Raw genomic sequence first — 14,899 nt, 5'->3', positions numbered from 1 at the left:
CACAGCTTTCAGGCATCTACCTAACAGTTTTACTTCAAAGCTCAGCATGTGGCTCCAAATACTTCCACCATTCTCCAGTGCCTTTTTTTTTTTTTTTAAATCTCAATACTGAACTGCTTCTGCCCCTTTCCCTGGCATCTGTTTTCCAGGGCTGAAGAAGATATTTTATTGGCAAAAAGAACCCTCTCACATAACCATTTCCCAGAGCTGAGGCAAACAAAATTTACTTTTAAATCTCTTCTCTCCATTATTTCTTGTACTCTAAAATCCATATCTTCTTTAGATTACATTGTTCAGGGGCAAAGCAAAACTTGCCCATGACTTCAGAGGTAGGGCAAGCGGCTGCCTCTCCACTGCTACTTTACCAACTACCATTTCTAATTGCCCTCTTGCCTATAGTAACTTCAAAGTTTCACCCCTTCCTTTTCTTCAGGGGCATGCTTTAGCCACACTTTTCTCCTGTTTGAGGCTTTGGTCAGAAAATGACTTACAAATAATGAGAGACAGGCCTCCAAATTATAAGAAATTAAATCACATGTAGTTCATCTATAATAATAAAACTCTAGAGCGCGCATGCGCTCTTGAAACTTAGTGAGTCCTGGCACCGTGAGGTGTGCCTCCGTGCCGAATTCGATTTTCGAAAACGGAGGCAGGCCAGAACACGGAGCAACTCCCCCCTCGCCATCACTCACCACCAGAGTGCTGCCTCACTGCTGCCGCTGATTCGGAGGGGGGGGCACAGGCGCACCTGCCAGCATCTTCCTTCTTGCCTGTTCATCCGCCCGCTGCGGCTCCTCTCTCGAACGGGCCGGGGACCACGGGTGGGCGGCCCGCAGACAGATTGCCGAAACGCACCAAGCTTCCCGGTTGGGGGGGGGAGACGGGGGATGGCAAGCGATGGCGAGGAGGGAGTCTGAGCGGGGGAACGGTAAGCTACGGCGAGGAGGAAGTCTGAGCAGGCCGCAGAGGCTGTTGGTGCCTGCAGGCCGCAGCGGCTTCAGGCAGTTGTTGGTGGAGGTAAGGGTTGCTGCTGGACATGGGAAGAGGTGCTGGACAGGAGGAGGGGGGGCAAAAAAAAAAAAAAAGGAAAGGAGGCCTACTGCTGGACAGGGGGAGTAGAAAAGAGGTGCTGCTGGACAGGGGGGGGCAGGAAAAGGAAGGGAGGCCTACTGCTGGACAGGGGGAACAGAAAAGAGGTACTGCTGGACAGGGGAAGAGGTGTTGATGGATGGGGGGGGGGCAAAAAAAGGAAGGAAGGCTTACTGCTGGACAGGGGGAGTAGAAAAGAGGTGCTGATGGACAGGGGCGGCAGAAAAAGGAAGGGAGGCCTACTGCTGGACAATGGGAGCAGGAAAGAGGTGCTGCTGGACAGGGGGGAGTTAAAACAAAGGGAGAAGTGCTGCTGCTGGATAAGGGGAGCAGTGAAGAAAAAGGAAGGGAGATTGGACAGGGGGAGCAGGCAAGGGGTGGTGGTGAACAGCTTAGGAAAAAGAAAGACAGAAAGAAAGAAATACAGAAATAGGCTAAGGAGAGAGAAAGAAATACAGACACACATATTCTAGCACCTGTTAATGTAACGGGCTTAAAGACTAGTTAAGAATAAACACTTAAGTCTGAAACTGAGGAAATAAATGCATTTTAACTGCTCTCCTAAAGATCAAATGGGAAAAGATAGCTTGAATATCCTGAGATAAGCTATTCCTTCCTATGCAAACAACATACGATTCCTTATGGATGGGTTGTGTACCCCAACTCAAGATTGGGTTATAGAAGGCATCAATCATTTTTCTCAGCTCTATCTCCTTGTCTCCCTCAGCAGTGTCCTCTTTCTTCAGTCTTAACTTTTACAAGTGAGTTGAGAAGGTGTCTTTTCCTCTGCTCTGCATTATTTATTCATTAGTTTTGCAATTTTTTTTTTCCCCTCTAAATCACGTTTTTGTTTTTTTTTGTGAAGTTAGAGTTCTCTTCTGTTAAGGGTCTTCTCTATCTGCGTGGAAGAGCAGATGTTAATTTTGCAGCTGGCAGGTGTATCCTTCAGGACCTGTTTCAGCTAGCCTGCTTGAAGAGCTCAGGGTCTGTTCCTACTTTGACTTGGTCAGGGGCTGGAGCATGGGCTGTTCAGGCACTAATAGCATTTTTCTGAGCGCCAGATACGTTCGTCTCTCCCCATCTTTTTTTTCTTTTTGGGGGTTGAGGGTCTGTCTAGGAAGGTCTGAACTCAGCAAAGCAGCCGAGTGATTGGAAGCAGAGGGCCTCTCCTAGAACAGCTACACCTGAGGAGCTGAAGCAGGCAGTAGCATTACCATTACTCAGCACATGGTTTGTGAGTAAGGCTGTGACAGCCTGTGGGAAAAATGGGGATGGAGGGGGCATTCTTCAAAAGCTGTTTTTGATTGTTTCTACAGCTAGGGCATTGGTCCTTTCCCCTAAAATTCTATTTTATGAGGTTTTTGGTTGGCCCTGAGACGATTTTAAGCTGCTTTTATAGCCCTTAAATTTACCTATGGTGGCCATCTTGGATTCCCCATCCCCCCAAAAAAACCATTTTCCCCCCTAAGGTCTCGAACTCCTCCAAAACACCTCTGTTTTGCTTCTAAAGTGCCAGGGATGGAGTCCTCTGACTCTATACCCTTATTTTATGCCGTTTGCAAAGGAGGGGCGGCTGAAGAGCGCCCTTACACCACATGCTGCTCCAAGTGAAACGGGGAGGCAGGAACTTCAAGTTTAGCTCCCATGCAGCCTCCATGGGGCATTGCACACAGCTATTAAACAAAAGTTCCCCACGCACTGAATTGATGTAGAGGTCCCACAATCCAAGAAGCTGAATGTATAGAAAGAGAGCTACTACACTGCTGAAAGGAAACACAAATGTGTGACTGACGAATAGGATAACCATCTGACTCAGTCCTATTCACTTCCTGTCTCAAAGGTTTATGACCTGGAGAGACTTACTGGGGAGAGACTATACTCTGTGTGTGTGTGTGTGTGTGTAGAGCATGTAGGCTTTGTTCATCTGTGTAATCGTGTTGACAGCACATTAGGGCAATGAGGAATTGTGTGTGTGCAAAGTTGAAGGGAAACTGTAAGAACAGGCTGCACAATATGCCCAGATTTCCTATTTATAATATATGTAGTATGTGTGGTACAGGGTAGCACATTGAGTAGAATGTTGAATATGGGAGGGTGTGTCTGTTCTTCTCCCTCCTTGATCCCAGTGTTAACATCATAATTACTCTCCCTGATTCTTTCAGGATGTGACCTCAGCAGCTGGTAGAGCTATGCTACATCAGATGTTAATATTAATTAAGAAAGCATAAACATTGCAGGAATTAAAATATGGGCATGTTATGGATATGTTTCCTGAGGATTATTTGTTGTTTAATTATGTTTTTTTACAATTTTATGTATGTAAATCATGTAAACCGTTTAGTTTTAAATGATATAGGAATTTTAAAAATAAACAAAATTAATTAATGGGTAGTCTCTCTTTTTTTTTTCTCTATGCTTTATGAATAAGGGCATCGATGACCTCACTGGAGAGCCTCTTATTCAGCGTGAGGACGACAGACCAGAAACTGTCACCAAGAGGCTGAAGGCATACGAAGTGCTCACGAAACCTGTACTCGAATATTATCAGTAAGTAATTGTTCATTTACCTGGTGTTTCTCCTTCAGCTGTGTAACAGGCCAGTCTCTTGTTATAAAGGTGAGATTCTTCATGGATAAACAGAAAAATCAGTCATGCTTGAGTGACATCTGATTGTGCTGAAGATGGAAGTGATCTAACTCCAAAGTAAAACAGGATGAATCCATCTTGGGGTTGTGTTGGGCCCTGGATCACCTCAGATTTCTAGGTTCCATGCATAGTTAGAGAGTTACAGGTTTCACTTCTTCAGATAGTCCCCATAAAAAAAAATTAGGTTAGAGCCATCTAAGCTGAGAGATTTCATCCCTCATGTAAGCCAGGCCAGTAAGACAGGTCCTGTGAGCAAGAAGTTTCTAAGCAAAGACAAATTAAAAATGGTCATATTGCCAAAGATCCTGTCTCTGTTACAGCAAGGGAATTGGCTTTGATCTCTGTCCTATCCCTATGGCCTGATACTTCAGGATACCAAGTGGTTCCTCAGGTTATGGTGGATCAATGCCATCTGTAATACATGGTTCTCTACTTAGCATGGCTTTCGGCACCAGGGTTTTCATCTCAGCAATACCTGGAAAATTGTTTAATCAAGGGCTGACCTGGCCTCCAGCTTACCAGTTACATTTTATCTTGGTCTTTAGTCTACCCATTTAATTACTGGAGTATATTAGGTTACTATTGAAATACAAGAGATCCAGTCATAGTCCTCTGCTAGACTTCCTTTTATCTCAAGCTATTCTTGATTCACTTCAATCAGGCTAAAGTCTCTGTTGATCTGTTCCTGGCCAGATCCAAAAGGCCTGTATTCTATCCTCATCTTTCTCGATCTACCTGCTACTTTCGATACTATTGATCACCACCTACTCCTCGATACGTCGTCCTGGCTGGGATTCCAGAGTTCTGTTCTCTTCAGGTGGATCCTCCTCTGCTGCAATCCCACTGTCAAACAGTATACCTCAAGGCTTTATCTTGAGACCTCTCCTTTTCTCTGTATACTCACTCCCTCAGTGCACTGATCTCCTCCCATGGTTTTCAGTATCGCCTCTATGGTGATGATTCCCAAATTTACCTTTCTACAGCAATCCAGGCCCGAGTCTCAACCCACCTGTCCAACATTGCTGCCTGGATGTCTCACCGCCATTTAAAACTGAATATGGCCAAGACTGAGTGCCTCATCTTTCTGCCTAAACCCACTTCCCCCTCCCCCGCTTTCTATTTCTGTGAACAACACTCTCCTCCTCCCTGTCTTATCAGCTCACACTCTTGACTTTGACTCCTCTCTCTCCTCCGCTCAGATTCAAGAAAATGCTAAAGTCTGTCGCTTCTTCCTCTATATTACCAAAATCTGATCTTTCCTTTCTGAGCACACTACCAAAACCCTGACCCACACTCTCAACACCTCTTGCGTAGATTATTGTAGCTTGCTTTTCTCATGTCTTCCGCTCAACCATCTCACTCCCCTTCAATCCGTGCAAAATTCTGCTGCACGACTTATATTCCACGAGAACCACTATACTCACATTACTCCTCTCAAGTCATTTCATTGGCTCCCCATCCATTTCCGAATACAATTCAAATTGCGATTCCCACTCGCTCCTGCCCAGGCTCTCTCAACGGTAAAAATGGCTGCTAAGACTTCCAGCAGCAGTCATGTGATGAGTAGAAAAGATAACTCGAGCAATTTATTTGATTAACTACAATTAATATTTTTAATTACCACTTTAATTGCAACGTGCAACATTACATATTACAATTCCCATTATCTTAGTGCAAAAAAAGATTTGATGAGAATAAGTACAATTTTGGGGAGATTCTTGTGGCAAGGGAAAAAGGCATGGATCCCTATGAAATTTTTGATGCTTCCAAGGAATAAAGGGAGTTTGGGGAGGGTCAGAACTGAGATTATACCATATAGCTTCAGGCCTAAGACTATTGTAGACTGGATTAATAGACATCTTATTATACACCTCTACAAATAGAAAAGCAGTTAATCTTTCCATGGAGTTGAGGTTTATTATTCAAAAAGGGTTACCTAATATTTCTCCTTTTATTAGGAACTTGGAAATATTGAAAATAGGGAAGTGAGTGTGGTTATGGCTAATCAAGGCTATGAAATGGGAGAATGCAGGGGCTATTTTTGTCTCAAAACAGAGATATTGGGAATTCTCAGAAGGAAAAAAAAATTAAATACATGAACTTTTCTGACTTCCTGAAATGAAAACTGGTATGAGGCCTGTACTTGCACTGCATGAATTTTTCATTTAACTTTTTTTTCCTCTTTATCCTTTAGAAACAAAGGTGTGCTGGAAACATTCTCTGGAACAGAGACCAATAAGATTTGGCCTCATGTGCATGCCTTCCTGTGCACCAAACTACCGGATATGAGCCAGAAGGAGGCTGCTAGTCAAAGATGAACACTAGACATGAACAGTAGGAAACAGCTGAATTTAAAAAGGACTTTTTAGGACTGTATCTGCCAAAAAATGAATGTGAATATTTTAAAGATTATGATCCTGAGTGAAAATACATTTTTGGCTATGCTTGAATTGGATTGTTCAGTAGCTAAGATCAGGTTTGTTTTGTGCCATCAAATTACATTTTCAAATAATGTGAAAGCATAAATGACAAGTTCTAACTAATCTTTGATTCTCATCGAAAGCATACTTTGCACAACTAGATTTATCTAATTCAAATTAAATAAATAAAATTTTTTTATACTTCTTCACTAATTTAGAATTAGGAGTTGATCACAGATGTACAGGGTTCTAAGTTTAGTTTATGTTTATTTGATAGACCGCAAATATATACAAAGGAGTAAAACCTATGCAGTATACAATTTAAAAGAAGATACAAGGGAGGGAACTAGAAAACAGTACAAAAACACAGAATCGAAACAAGATGTACTGGTACAGAAAGAAAGAACAAGGTAAAGGGAAGTGTTAAAATTTATCCAGGATAGTTGAGTAAGGATAAAACAAATGGATAGGTAAATTTATTTTGTTAAAATTCATGAAGTACCATAAAGGTATAGATCAGGTTGGAGCTAGTCAAATATCAGAGAAAAGTGTCAAATGCTAGAGTAAAATAGTAAGGGGCTCATAATAATAATAAAAAAAAACATCTACAAAGTGGCCTAAATGGGTACTTGGACGATTAAAAAGCCTGATCATCCAAGTACCCATAACCAAAGCTGGTTTTAGATACATCTAAAACCAGCTTAGGCCTTTCCCGTGCCTCTACTTCTGCTTCTACTTTCAGCGTTTAGGGCCTAGGTCAAAATGGGACTTAGACGTTTTTTTGATTATGCCCCTCTAAGCTTTTAGTTGAGATTTGAAGTTTGCTGCAGATTATTCAGTCTTGAGATAAAAAGGGAAAGAATTCCACACAGTAGAGGCAGCAACAGAAAAGGAAGCATTGCTATGGATGTCTAAGAACACCCGTCTAAAAGATGGAATGGTCAAAAAGTTTATTACTCAATTGGTAACACCATCTGCGCAATTTTACATTTACATAAAATCATTTAAAATAGGAAAAAAATAATAATCTTAGATAAAGTTTTAGATTAGTGCATTAGTGTCCAATCATAACCTATACACAATCAGCAAAACGAGAGGGAACTTACCTTCAGAGCATAAGAGCGAACAGAGTAAAAGGCATGAGTGGTTGATTAGGACATCTCTCTTGCCTTTTACTCTGTTCACAGCCATAACCTATAGTCAGAAATAGAGAACATAAGGGATTGGAGGGTTAAGTGACTTGCCCAGGATCACAAGGAGTTGCAGTGGGAAAGAACTCAGTTCCCCTCGTTCTCATGCCACTGAACTAACAATTAGGGCATGGAGACTTGCATAGGTAAATGTATTATACATAAGAGCATAAGAATTGCCATATTGGGACAGACTGAAGGTCCATCAAGCCCAGTATTCTGTATCCAACAGTGGCCAATTCAGATCCCAAAAGAGTAAAGCATGTTTTATGCTTTGTATCCTAGAAATAGACAGTGACTTTTCCAAAGGCCATCTTAATAATGGCTTATGGACTTTTCTTTTAGGAAATTATCCAAACTTTTTTTAAACCCTGCTAAGTTTAACTTCTTTTATCCACTCTTTGTCAGCAAATTCCAGAGTTCAACCACATGTTGAGCAAAATATTTTCCCCCATTTGTTTTAAATTTACTATTTAGTAGCTTCATTGTTACTTGTTCCTAGTATTTTTGGAAAGAGTAAACATGTGATACCTGTTCCACTCCAATCAGTATTTTATAGCCCTCTAGCATATCACCCCTGAGTTGTCTCTTCTCCAAGTTGAAGAGCCCTAGCCACTGTAGCCTTGCCTCATACAGAAAGTCATCTCATCCCCTTTATTGTTTTCATCACCCTTCTCTGTACCCTTTTTTAATTTGGCTATATCTTTTTTGAGATGCATTGACCAGAATTGTACACATTCTCATTTTTGTTTTCCATTCCTTTGTTTGCTTCACTGCTGCTGTACACTGAGCAGAGGTTTTCAATGTATCATTAACAATGACTCCTAAATTCTTTTCCTGGGTAGTGGGGAGCCATGATTGTGGTTTTGTTTTTGGTTTTTTTTTGGGGGGAGGGGTTTGCAAATCAAAGTTTGTATTTACACCACTTCTCATTGCCTTTTTTTTTTTTTTTTGCTTCTCTCTCTTTGGGTTCAATGACAATGTTGCCTTTGTAATTTTCCATTTCAGTTGTTTCTGCTTTGACTTTTCAGTTAAAGTTTAATTCCTTTATCTCTCTTCTCTTAACCCTTCCTCTTTCCTTGTTGTATGATTTTTGTACTTTCTCCTCCCTTTTTTCTACCTTGTTCTGTTGATCTCTCCCTCCATCATGTGAAGGGCAGGGGACCAGCAGGGCAATCAAGAGAGGAAGGCAGGCAGCATCAGGAAGGCAAGAATAGAACAGCCCTGGGCAAGAGGGAGAAATGAAAAAAGTACAACTGGAAGAAATAAAGAAGTGCTGGAAGAAAATAAGATGAGGGAAGGAGCCCTAAGAAGATAGAATAAGAGAAAGGGAGGGTCAGCATTAGGTAAAATAGGCAGAGAGAGGGCAGTATCAAAGAAAAGCAGCTGTAAGTTCAGACAGGTGGAAAGTGGCAGCATTTGAAGAGAGACAAGATTAGCAGCAGATAGAACCAAGACTAGTGCCATCGTTCACCCCCCTTTTCAGCCTTATATTCCTGAAACCTGTCTTTTACCTGCTCTCCTCCTCCTTCCTCCGTTTCGCAAGCCATTTCCCATCCTTAAGCCTCCTCTCTTTTATCATCTCATACAGACCAATTTATTTTTTCCCTCCATCTTCTATTTAAATGTAACAAGATCTTCACACCCCCCTCCACTGATCCTCTGCTCATCATCAGTCCTGGGTCCTTTACCCTCTATACCTTTCATTTCCATCAGAATAGAAGCAACATTTATAAAGACTTATGGTTGCTGAGAAGAGTATTTTCATTGTACATAACTGTCCATTTTTCAATGCTGTAAGCTGCTTCATAAGGTTAATAAAATCAAGTATCTTTTAACACTTGAATCATTCTCAGTGCATTGTTTTTCTTACAATTTGCTGATATCAATGTTTTTCCAGCTATAAACAGTACACATGCCAAAGTTTGTTGATCTTTAGAAACATGTAGGGGCTTCATATGCAATAAAGTACAGTTACTTACTATAACAGGCGTTATCCAGGGACAGCAGGCAGATATTCTCTACACGTGGGTGACGTCACCGATGGAGCCCCCTAGTGGACGTTTTCGCAAGCAGACTTGTTCGAAGACCTTCAGGCTTGCGATTGGCCCGTGCATGTGCGTGTGCCCCTCCCGCCCTACCTAGGGCATGCGTCTCCTCAGCATATCCTCGGTTCAGATAGCAAGCAAAGAAGCCAACCACGGGGAGGTGGGTGGGTTGCAAGAATATCTGCCTGCTGTCCCTGGATAACATCTTTTATGGTAAGTAACTGTGCTTTATCCCAGGACAAGCAGGCAGCATATTCTCAACATGTGGGTGACCTCCAAGCTAACTACAATGGGATGGAGGGAAAATTAGCAATTCAGGAGAACAGATGCCGTAAAACAGACTGGCCAAAGTGGCAGTCACGCCTGGAAAAAGCATAAAGACAGTAGTGCGAGGTGAACGTATGAACCGAGGATCAAGTGGCAGCTTTACAGATTTCCTCGATGGGAGTTGAGCGGAGGAAAGCAACGGACGCCGCCATCACTCTGACCCTGTGGCCTGTGACTCGACCTGGCAGGGAGAGACAGCCTGAGCGTAACAGAAAGAGATACAAGCGGCCAACCACTTAGAATGGTCCGCTTAGAAACAGAGCGACCCAAACGATTGGGATCGAAGGAGATGAACAGCTGGGGAGCAGTACGGTGAGGAGCGGTGCGCTTCAAGTAGAAGGCCAATGCACGCTTACAATCAAGAGAATGCAGAGCCGCTTCTCCAGGGTGAGAATGGGGCTTCAGAAAAATCACAGGAAGAACAATGGATTGGTTGATGTGAAAATCAGAAACAATCTTGGGCAAGAACTTAGGATGGGTATGGAGGACCACCTTATCATCATGGAGGGCAGTGAAAGACGGGTCTGCCATCAAGGCTTGAAGCTCACTGACTCGACGGGCAGAAGTGAGAGCAATAAGAAACACAACTTTCCAAGTAAGATATTTCAAGTGAGCTCACGCTAGCGGTTCGAACGGAGGTTTCATCAATTGAGCAAGGACCACGTTAAGATCCCAAACCACCGGAGGAGGTTTAAGGGGCAGATGAACGTGGAAAAGACCCTTCATGAAGCGGGAAACCACAGGATGAACAGAGATAGGCTTCCCGTTTATCGGCTGGTGAAAAGCCGCAATGGCACTAAGGTGGACTCGAACCGAAGAGGACTTGAGCCCAGCGCCAGACAAGCGCAACAGATAATCCAGGACAGCAGACAAGGAGGCAGAGAGAGGCTCCAGCTGTCGAGTAGCACACCAGGAAGAAAAGCAGGTCCACTTCTGATGGTAACAGTGGCGAGTGGACTCCTTCCGAGACGCCTCCAGAACATCCAGCACAGGCTGGGAGAACTGGAACGAGGGCATTAAGTCTTGAGGAACCAAGCTGTTAAGTGCTGAAGTAAAAGCTGCTTTGTTTACCTCATTGGAATAACTACAAGACGGCATTGTATCTTCCAAAACAGACAATATTCATTTATTGTTAGTATAAAAACTATAAGTATTACAGCAGCAAAGGCATATCATAAAAAATGTATTGTCAGTTCAGAATATGCAATGGAGAGAAGAATTTGCACCCATATGCTTAGCAGGGGGGCTAGCAGTTCCCCGTAGCATAAGTAAGTGAATCTCTCTCTGGCTTTACCTAGAATGCACGTGATTTTTATACAGAGAAATTCTTCCTTTGTTCCAAGAAAGTCCATCCCCGAATTCTGGTTATGTAATTCCCTATTGGTTCATAATGTATAGCTAACTCCTCCCTTCCGTCCACGCCTCTCTCACCTCCACACACACACACCCTCAGTAAAGGGGGGGGGGGGGGCCTTGCAGAAACAGAGAACTCTTGGTGAACTTTCTTTCCCAAGCGCTGAGATCACTTTATCACTTTGTAGATGCTAATTAGTGGTTTTACAATTCTGTGCATATTTGGGATGCTGTCCTTGTAAGATGAAAAGTTGGCAAAGGTGACCTTTCAACAATCCAACTGTCTGTTTCCCATAGCTTGGTTCAAAGACAGAGAGCAAATGTTTTGGTACCAAGTTCTTTCATCTCGTTACACCCACATGAGCAGGGCTCCTTGCTCATTATAAAGGTTTTATGGCTTTCTAGGGTGTCTGGCATATGAAGTCATACAGCACTGATAACAGTTCAGCAGAGCACTGATAACAGTTCAGCAGAACCTTGAAGGGATATCTTCCCAGCAGGGAATGGAAACAAGAACATGATTGTTAGCATTGCAAAGGCTGAAGATGATTACAGACAGCAAGGTACAGGCTGGGCCTGGCTATGGGAAAATATGTCTGTAGTGTCCAGCATAGTGTCCAGCATACACAAGTGAAAATATAGGTCTGTAGAGTCCAGTTCAATCATCCGTATGTCCAGGTTATACATGTCAGTGCAGAGACTGGAGGTTGGGATGAAGCAGAGAACCCTCGACTCTGTGTAAGCAGAGAAGGAAAAATAGGTAGAGGAAGAGGCTCCCTGGCACTGAGTTGCAACAGAAGGGAGAACCACAGCTGTTGGGGCCACCGAGGAGCTATTAGAATCATGGTGGCACTCGTGGACTTGAGAGTGACGAGAGTGTTGAGAATCAGAGGGAATGGAAGGAACGCATACAGGAACTCGTTCGTCCAATCCAGAAAGAAGGCATCTGCCTCGGTCCCGAGAGGGGTGTAAACCCTGGAGCAGAAGCGGAGCAACTTGTGATTGAGGGGGGACGCGAACAGATCGACGTCTGGAATCCCCCAACGAGCAAACACCTGACGCAGGGTCCTGGAGTGGAGCGACCACTTGTGAGGGTGCAGCAGACTCAACCTGTTTGCCAGACAGTTCCGCTGGCCCTGAATGTAGACAGCTCGAATGAATATGTTGCGGCGGATGGCCCAATCCCAGAGCTGCACCACCTCCAGGCAAAGGGTCCTAGACCCCGTGCGCCCGTTTGTTGATATAATACATGGCGACCTGGTTGTCCGTGTGAACCAGCATCACCCAGTTGCGAAGCAGGTGACAAAAGGCCTTCAGAGCGAGATTGGCAAAATCTTAAAAATCAGTATAGATTGCCAGTCCTATGCTTCCAGACAGATTTCCTGGGACACCAGGCCGCTCAGTGGTACAAATTAATATCTGAATTTTTGAATAAGAAACAAAAGACTGGTCTTCTTGACATTTGGAGCATTGAGATAAAGCATCAATTACTGCATCTCAATGGCCACAAATCTGGACTTGGAGGATGAGATGCACAGTGTCTGCATCTATGAGACAAACATGGTTTTTCTTGTTACATAGAGCATTTTTGACCCCTGTTCGATTACAGAAGTTAGATAGTTCTAAGTCCAATAGATGCTGGCGCTGTCATCTTGAAGTTGGGACATTGGTTTATCTATTGTACTATTGTCCCTTGATACTTAAATTTTGGGAATCCATCTGGGATCAAGTGAACAAAATATTGGAAAATCCAGTGGCACTGATGTACAATCCCATCCTATTTGGCACGTTAATGAGGGCTAAACGCCAAATATCTGCTCGAACTAACAAACTTCTCTTTATAATGAGAGGGGTTGCCATAAAACTTATTTTGAGGAACTGGAAAAACTGGGATCAATTAAATTATACTTTTTGGTGGGAATCCTGATATCCGGCTAAATGATTGTATTATGTCCATGAAATTATGAAGATATTTACCTGGATTTGTTAGCATTAATAAGACATCATCAGCAAATAACATGATCTTATGGTTATACCCTCCACAGGTTATGTCTTGTATGTCTTCATTGGTTCTCACTGGTTGTGCTAAAGACTCAATGGACAAGGCAAATGTCTCCCTTGCTAAGGCACACCCCTGTCTCGTGCCTCTAAACAATTCAGTTTTTTCCGTATAATAACATAATGATCAGCTTATATACCGCAGGACCGTGAAGCTCGATGCGGTTTACAAAAGATAAAATGTACAATTGCAAGAACAAAATTAATTATCCAGATACTTGGTGAACAGGTATGTTTCTAAATGCCCCCTAAATTCTAAGTACTAGAAGTTACAATCAATCGATCTAAATTCTTACCCCATAAAGCTGCCCGATAGGACAGTAAACGGTGATTATTTTTTTTAAGTTTGCAACCTTTTACAGGCAGGAAGATAAAATTCAAATGCAAGAATCTCTTGTGTTTATTAGTGGTAATAGAAGAGAGATCAGTTAAATATTTAGGGGTAAGTCCAAACAAAACTTTGTTGCAAAAGCAACCAAGCTTGAACTTCACTCGTGCCTCTACTGGCAACCAGTGCAACTCACGAAAAAAAGGTGTTATATGGTCAAACTTCTTCAGCCCCAAAATCAATCTGACCATGGCATTTTGAACTATAAGTAGTCGCTGCACATCTTTGAGAAACCGTCAGGTAAACAATGTTGCAATAATCAAGTTGACTAAGGATCATGGATTACACCAGGAGTCTGAATGATGAGGTATCAAAGTAAGCCCTGATAGAGCAAAGCTTCAAGCGGGTAAAAAAATCCCTTCCTGACCAGAGTCCACTTGATTCCTCAGAGTCCAGCTCAATATAACACCTAGTATCTTAATGGTTGGTTGAATAGGATAACTATGCTTATCGATGATGTATCAATATTAAATGGACAAGCTAAAGGTTTATTATATATAGAAACAATCCATCCAATATATCAATTCAGGGAGTTTCATTTTCTCAAAAAACTGCAAAAAGGGCTAAGAAATCCCATCAAATGCTTTTCCTGCACCAATGGAAAATAAGAAGGCTTGGTCCCTAGATCTCCCGCTGCCTGAATAACATGTAATATTCTTCTATTATGATCATATTTCTATCTTCCAGCAAAGCCAGATTAGTCTTCATGTATAAACTGAGGTATAACTTTTTGAAGGTAATTTGCCAATATTTTAGTCAACATTTTGTAATCAGTGTCCAAAAATGAAATAGGTCAATAAGATTTACATTTACTTGGGTCGTTCCCTGGTTTTAAGGTAAGAGAAACTCCAGCTAGACTCCAAGAATGTGGTAAAACTCTATTCTCATGAATATTATTATACATACAGTGGTCAATACTAGAATCAAACAACAGCCAAATGTCTTACAGAATTTATTCATATAGCCATCTAAGCCTGCAAAACCTCATCTAAAGAGATTGGATGGTCAAGAGCTAGCCTTTCTGTGTCTGTCACCTGTGGTAATTTTATCCCTTTGAGAAACTGTAAAAGAGCAGCATCTCTAGAAAGCTTATTACAAAAATTTAAAAAATGTTGCTTGTATTCATAAGCATCAATATAAACTTGCCTTTCTATTTCAATGATATAATTTTAGTCTTTTCCATCATAGTCGATGTGATTCAAATTATTGTTGTGTAATCTAATTTTTCATTTATATCTGCTAAATCTAAATCATATAATTTATTTTATTTAATTTTAGTTTCATGTAACATCTGATCTATATGGAGTAACCCTTTACCTTGTTTCTTCTCCTGTTGTAATTTATCTAAGTCCTCACGCAACTGATATTTCTGCTGCGCCT

At 42.1% G+C, this 14,899-nt stretch overlaps 1 protein-coding gene across 1 annotated transcript in view; it reads left to right on the top strand.

The window, feature by feature from the left end:
• Positions 1-9,191, top strand: part of AK3 (adenylate kinase 3) — a 44,150-nt gene extending 34,959 nt beyond the window's left edge. Inside the window, exons 4-5 of the mRNA XM_033925570.1 lie at positions 3,518-3,636; positions 5,930-9,191. Of these exons, the coding sequence (XP_033781461.1) occupies positions 3,518-3,636; positions 5,930-6,053 (243 nt within the window). The 3' untranslated portion in view covers positions 6,054-9,191. The remainder of the gene's footprint in view (positions 1-3,517; positions 3,637-5,929) is intronic.
• Positions 9,192-14,899: the final 5,708 nt, after the last annotated feature.

This window comes from Geotrypetes seraphini, chromosome 1 (genome assembly GCF_902459505.1).
Source record: "Geotrypetes seraphini chromosome 1, aGeoSer1.1, whole genome shotgun sequence".
In the NCBI taxonomy this organism is placed as follows: domain Eukaryota; kingdom Metazoa; phylum Chordata; class Amphibia; order Gymnophiona; family Dermophiidae; genus Geotrypetes; species Geotrypetes seraphini.
Note: the sequence above shows the minus strand (reverse complement) of the source record. Positions and strands in the feature narration are given on the sequence as shown.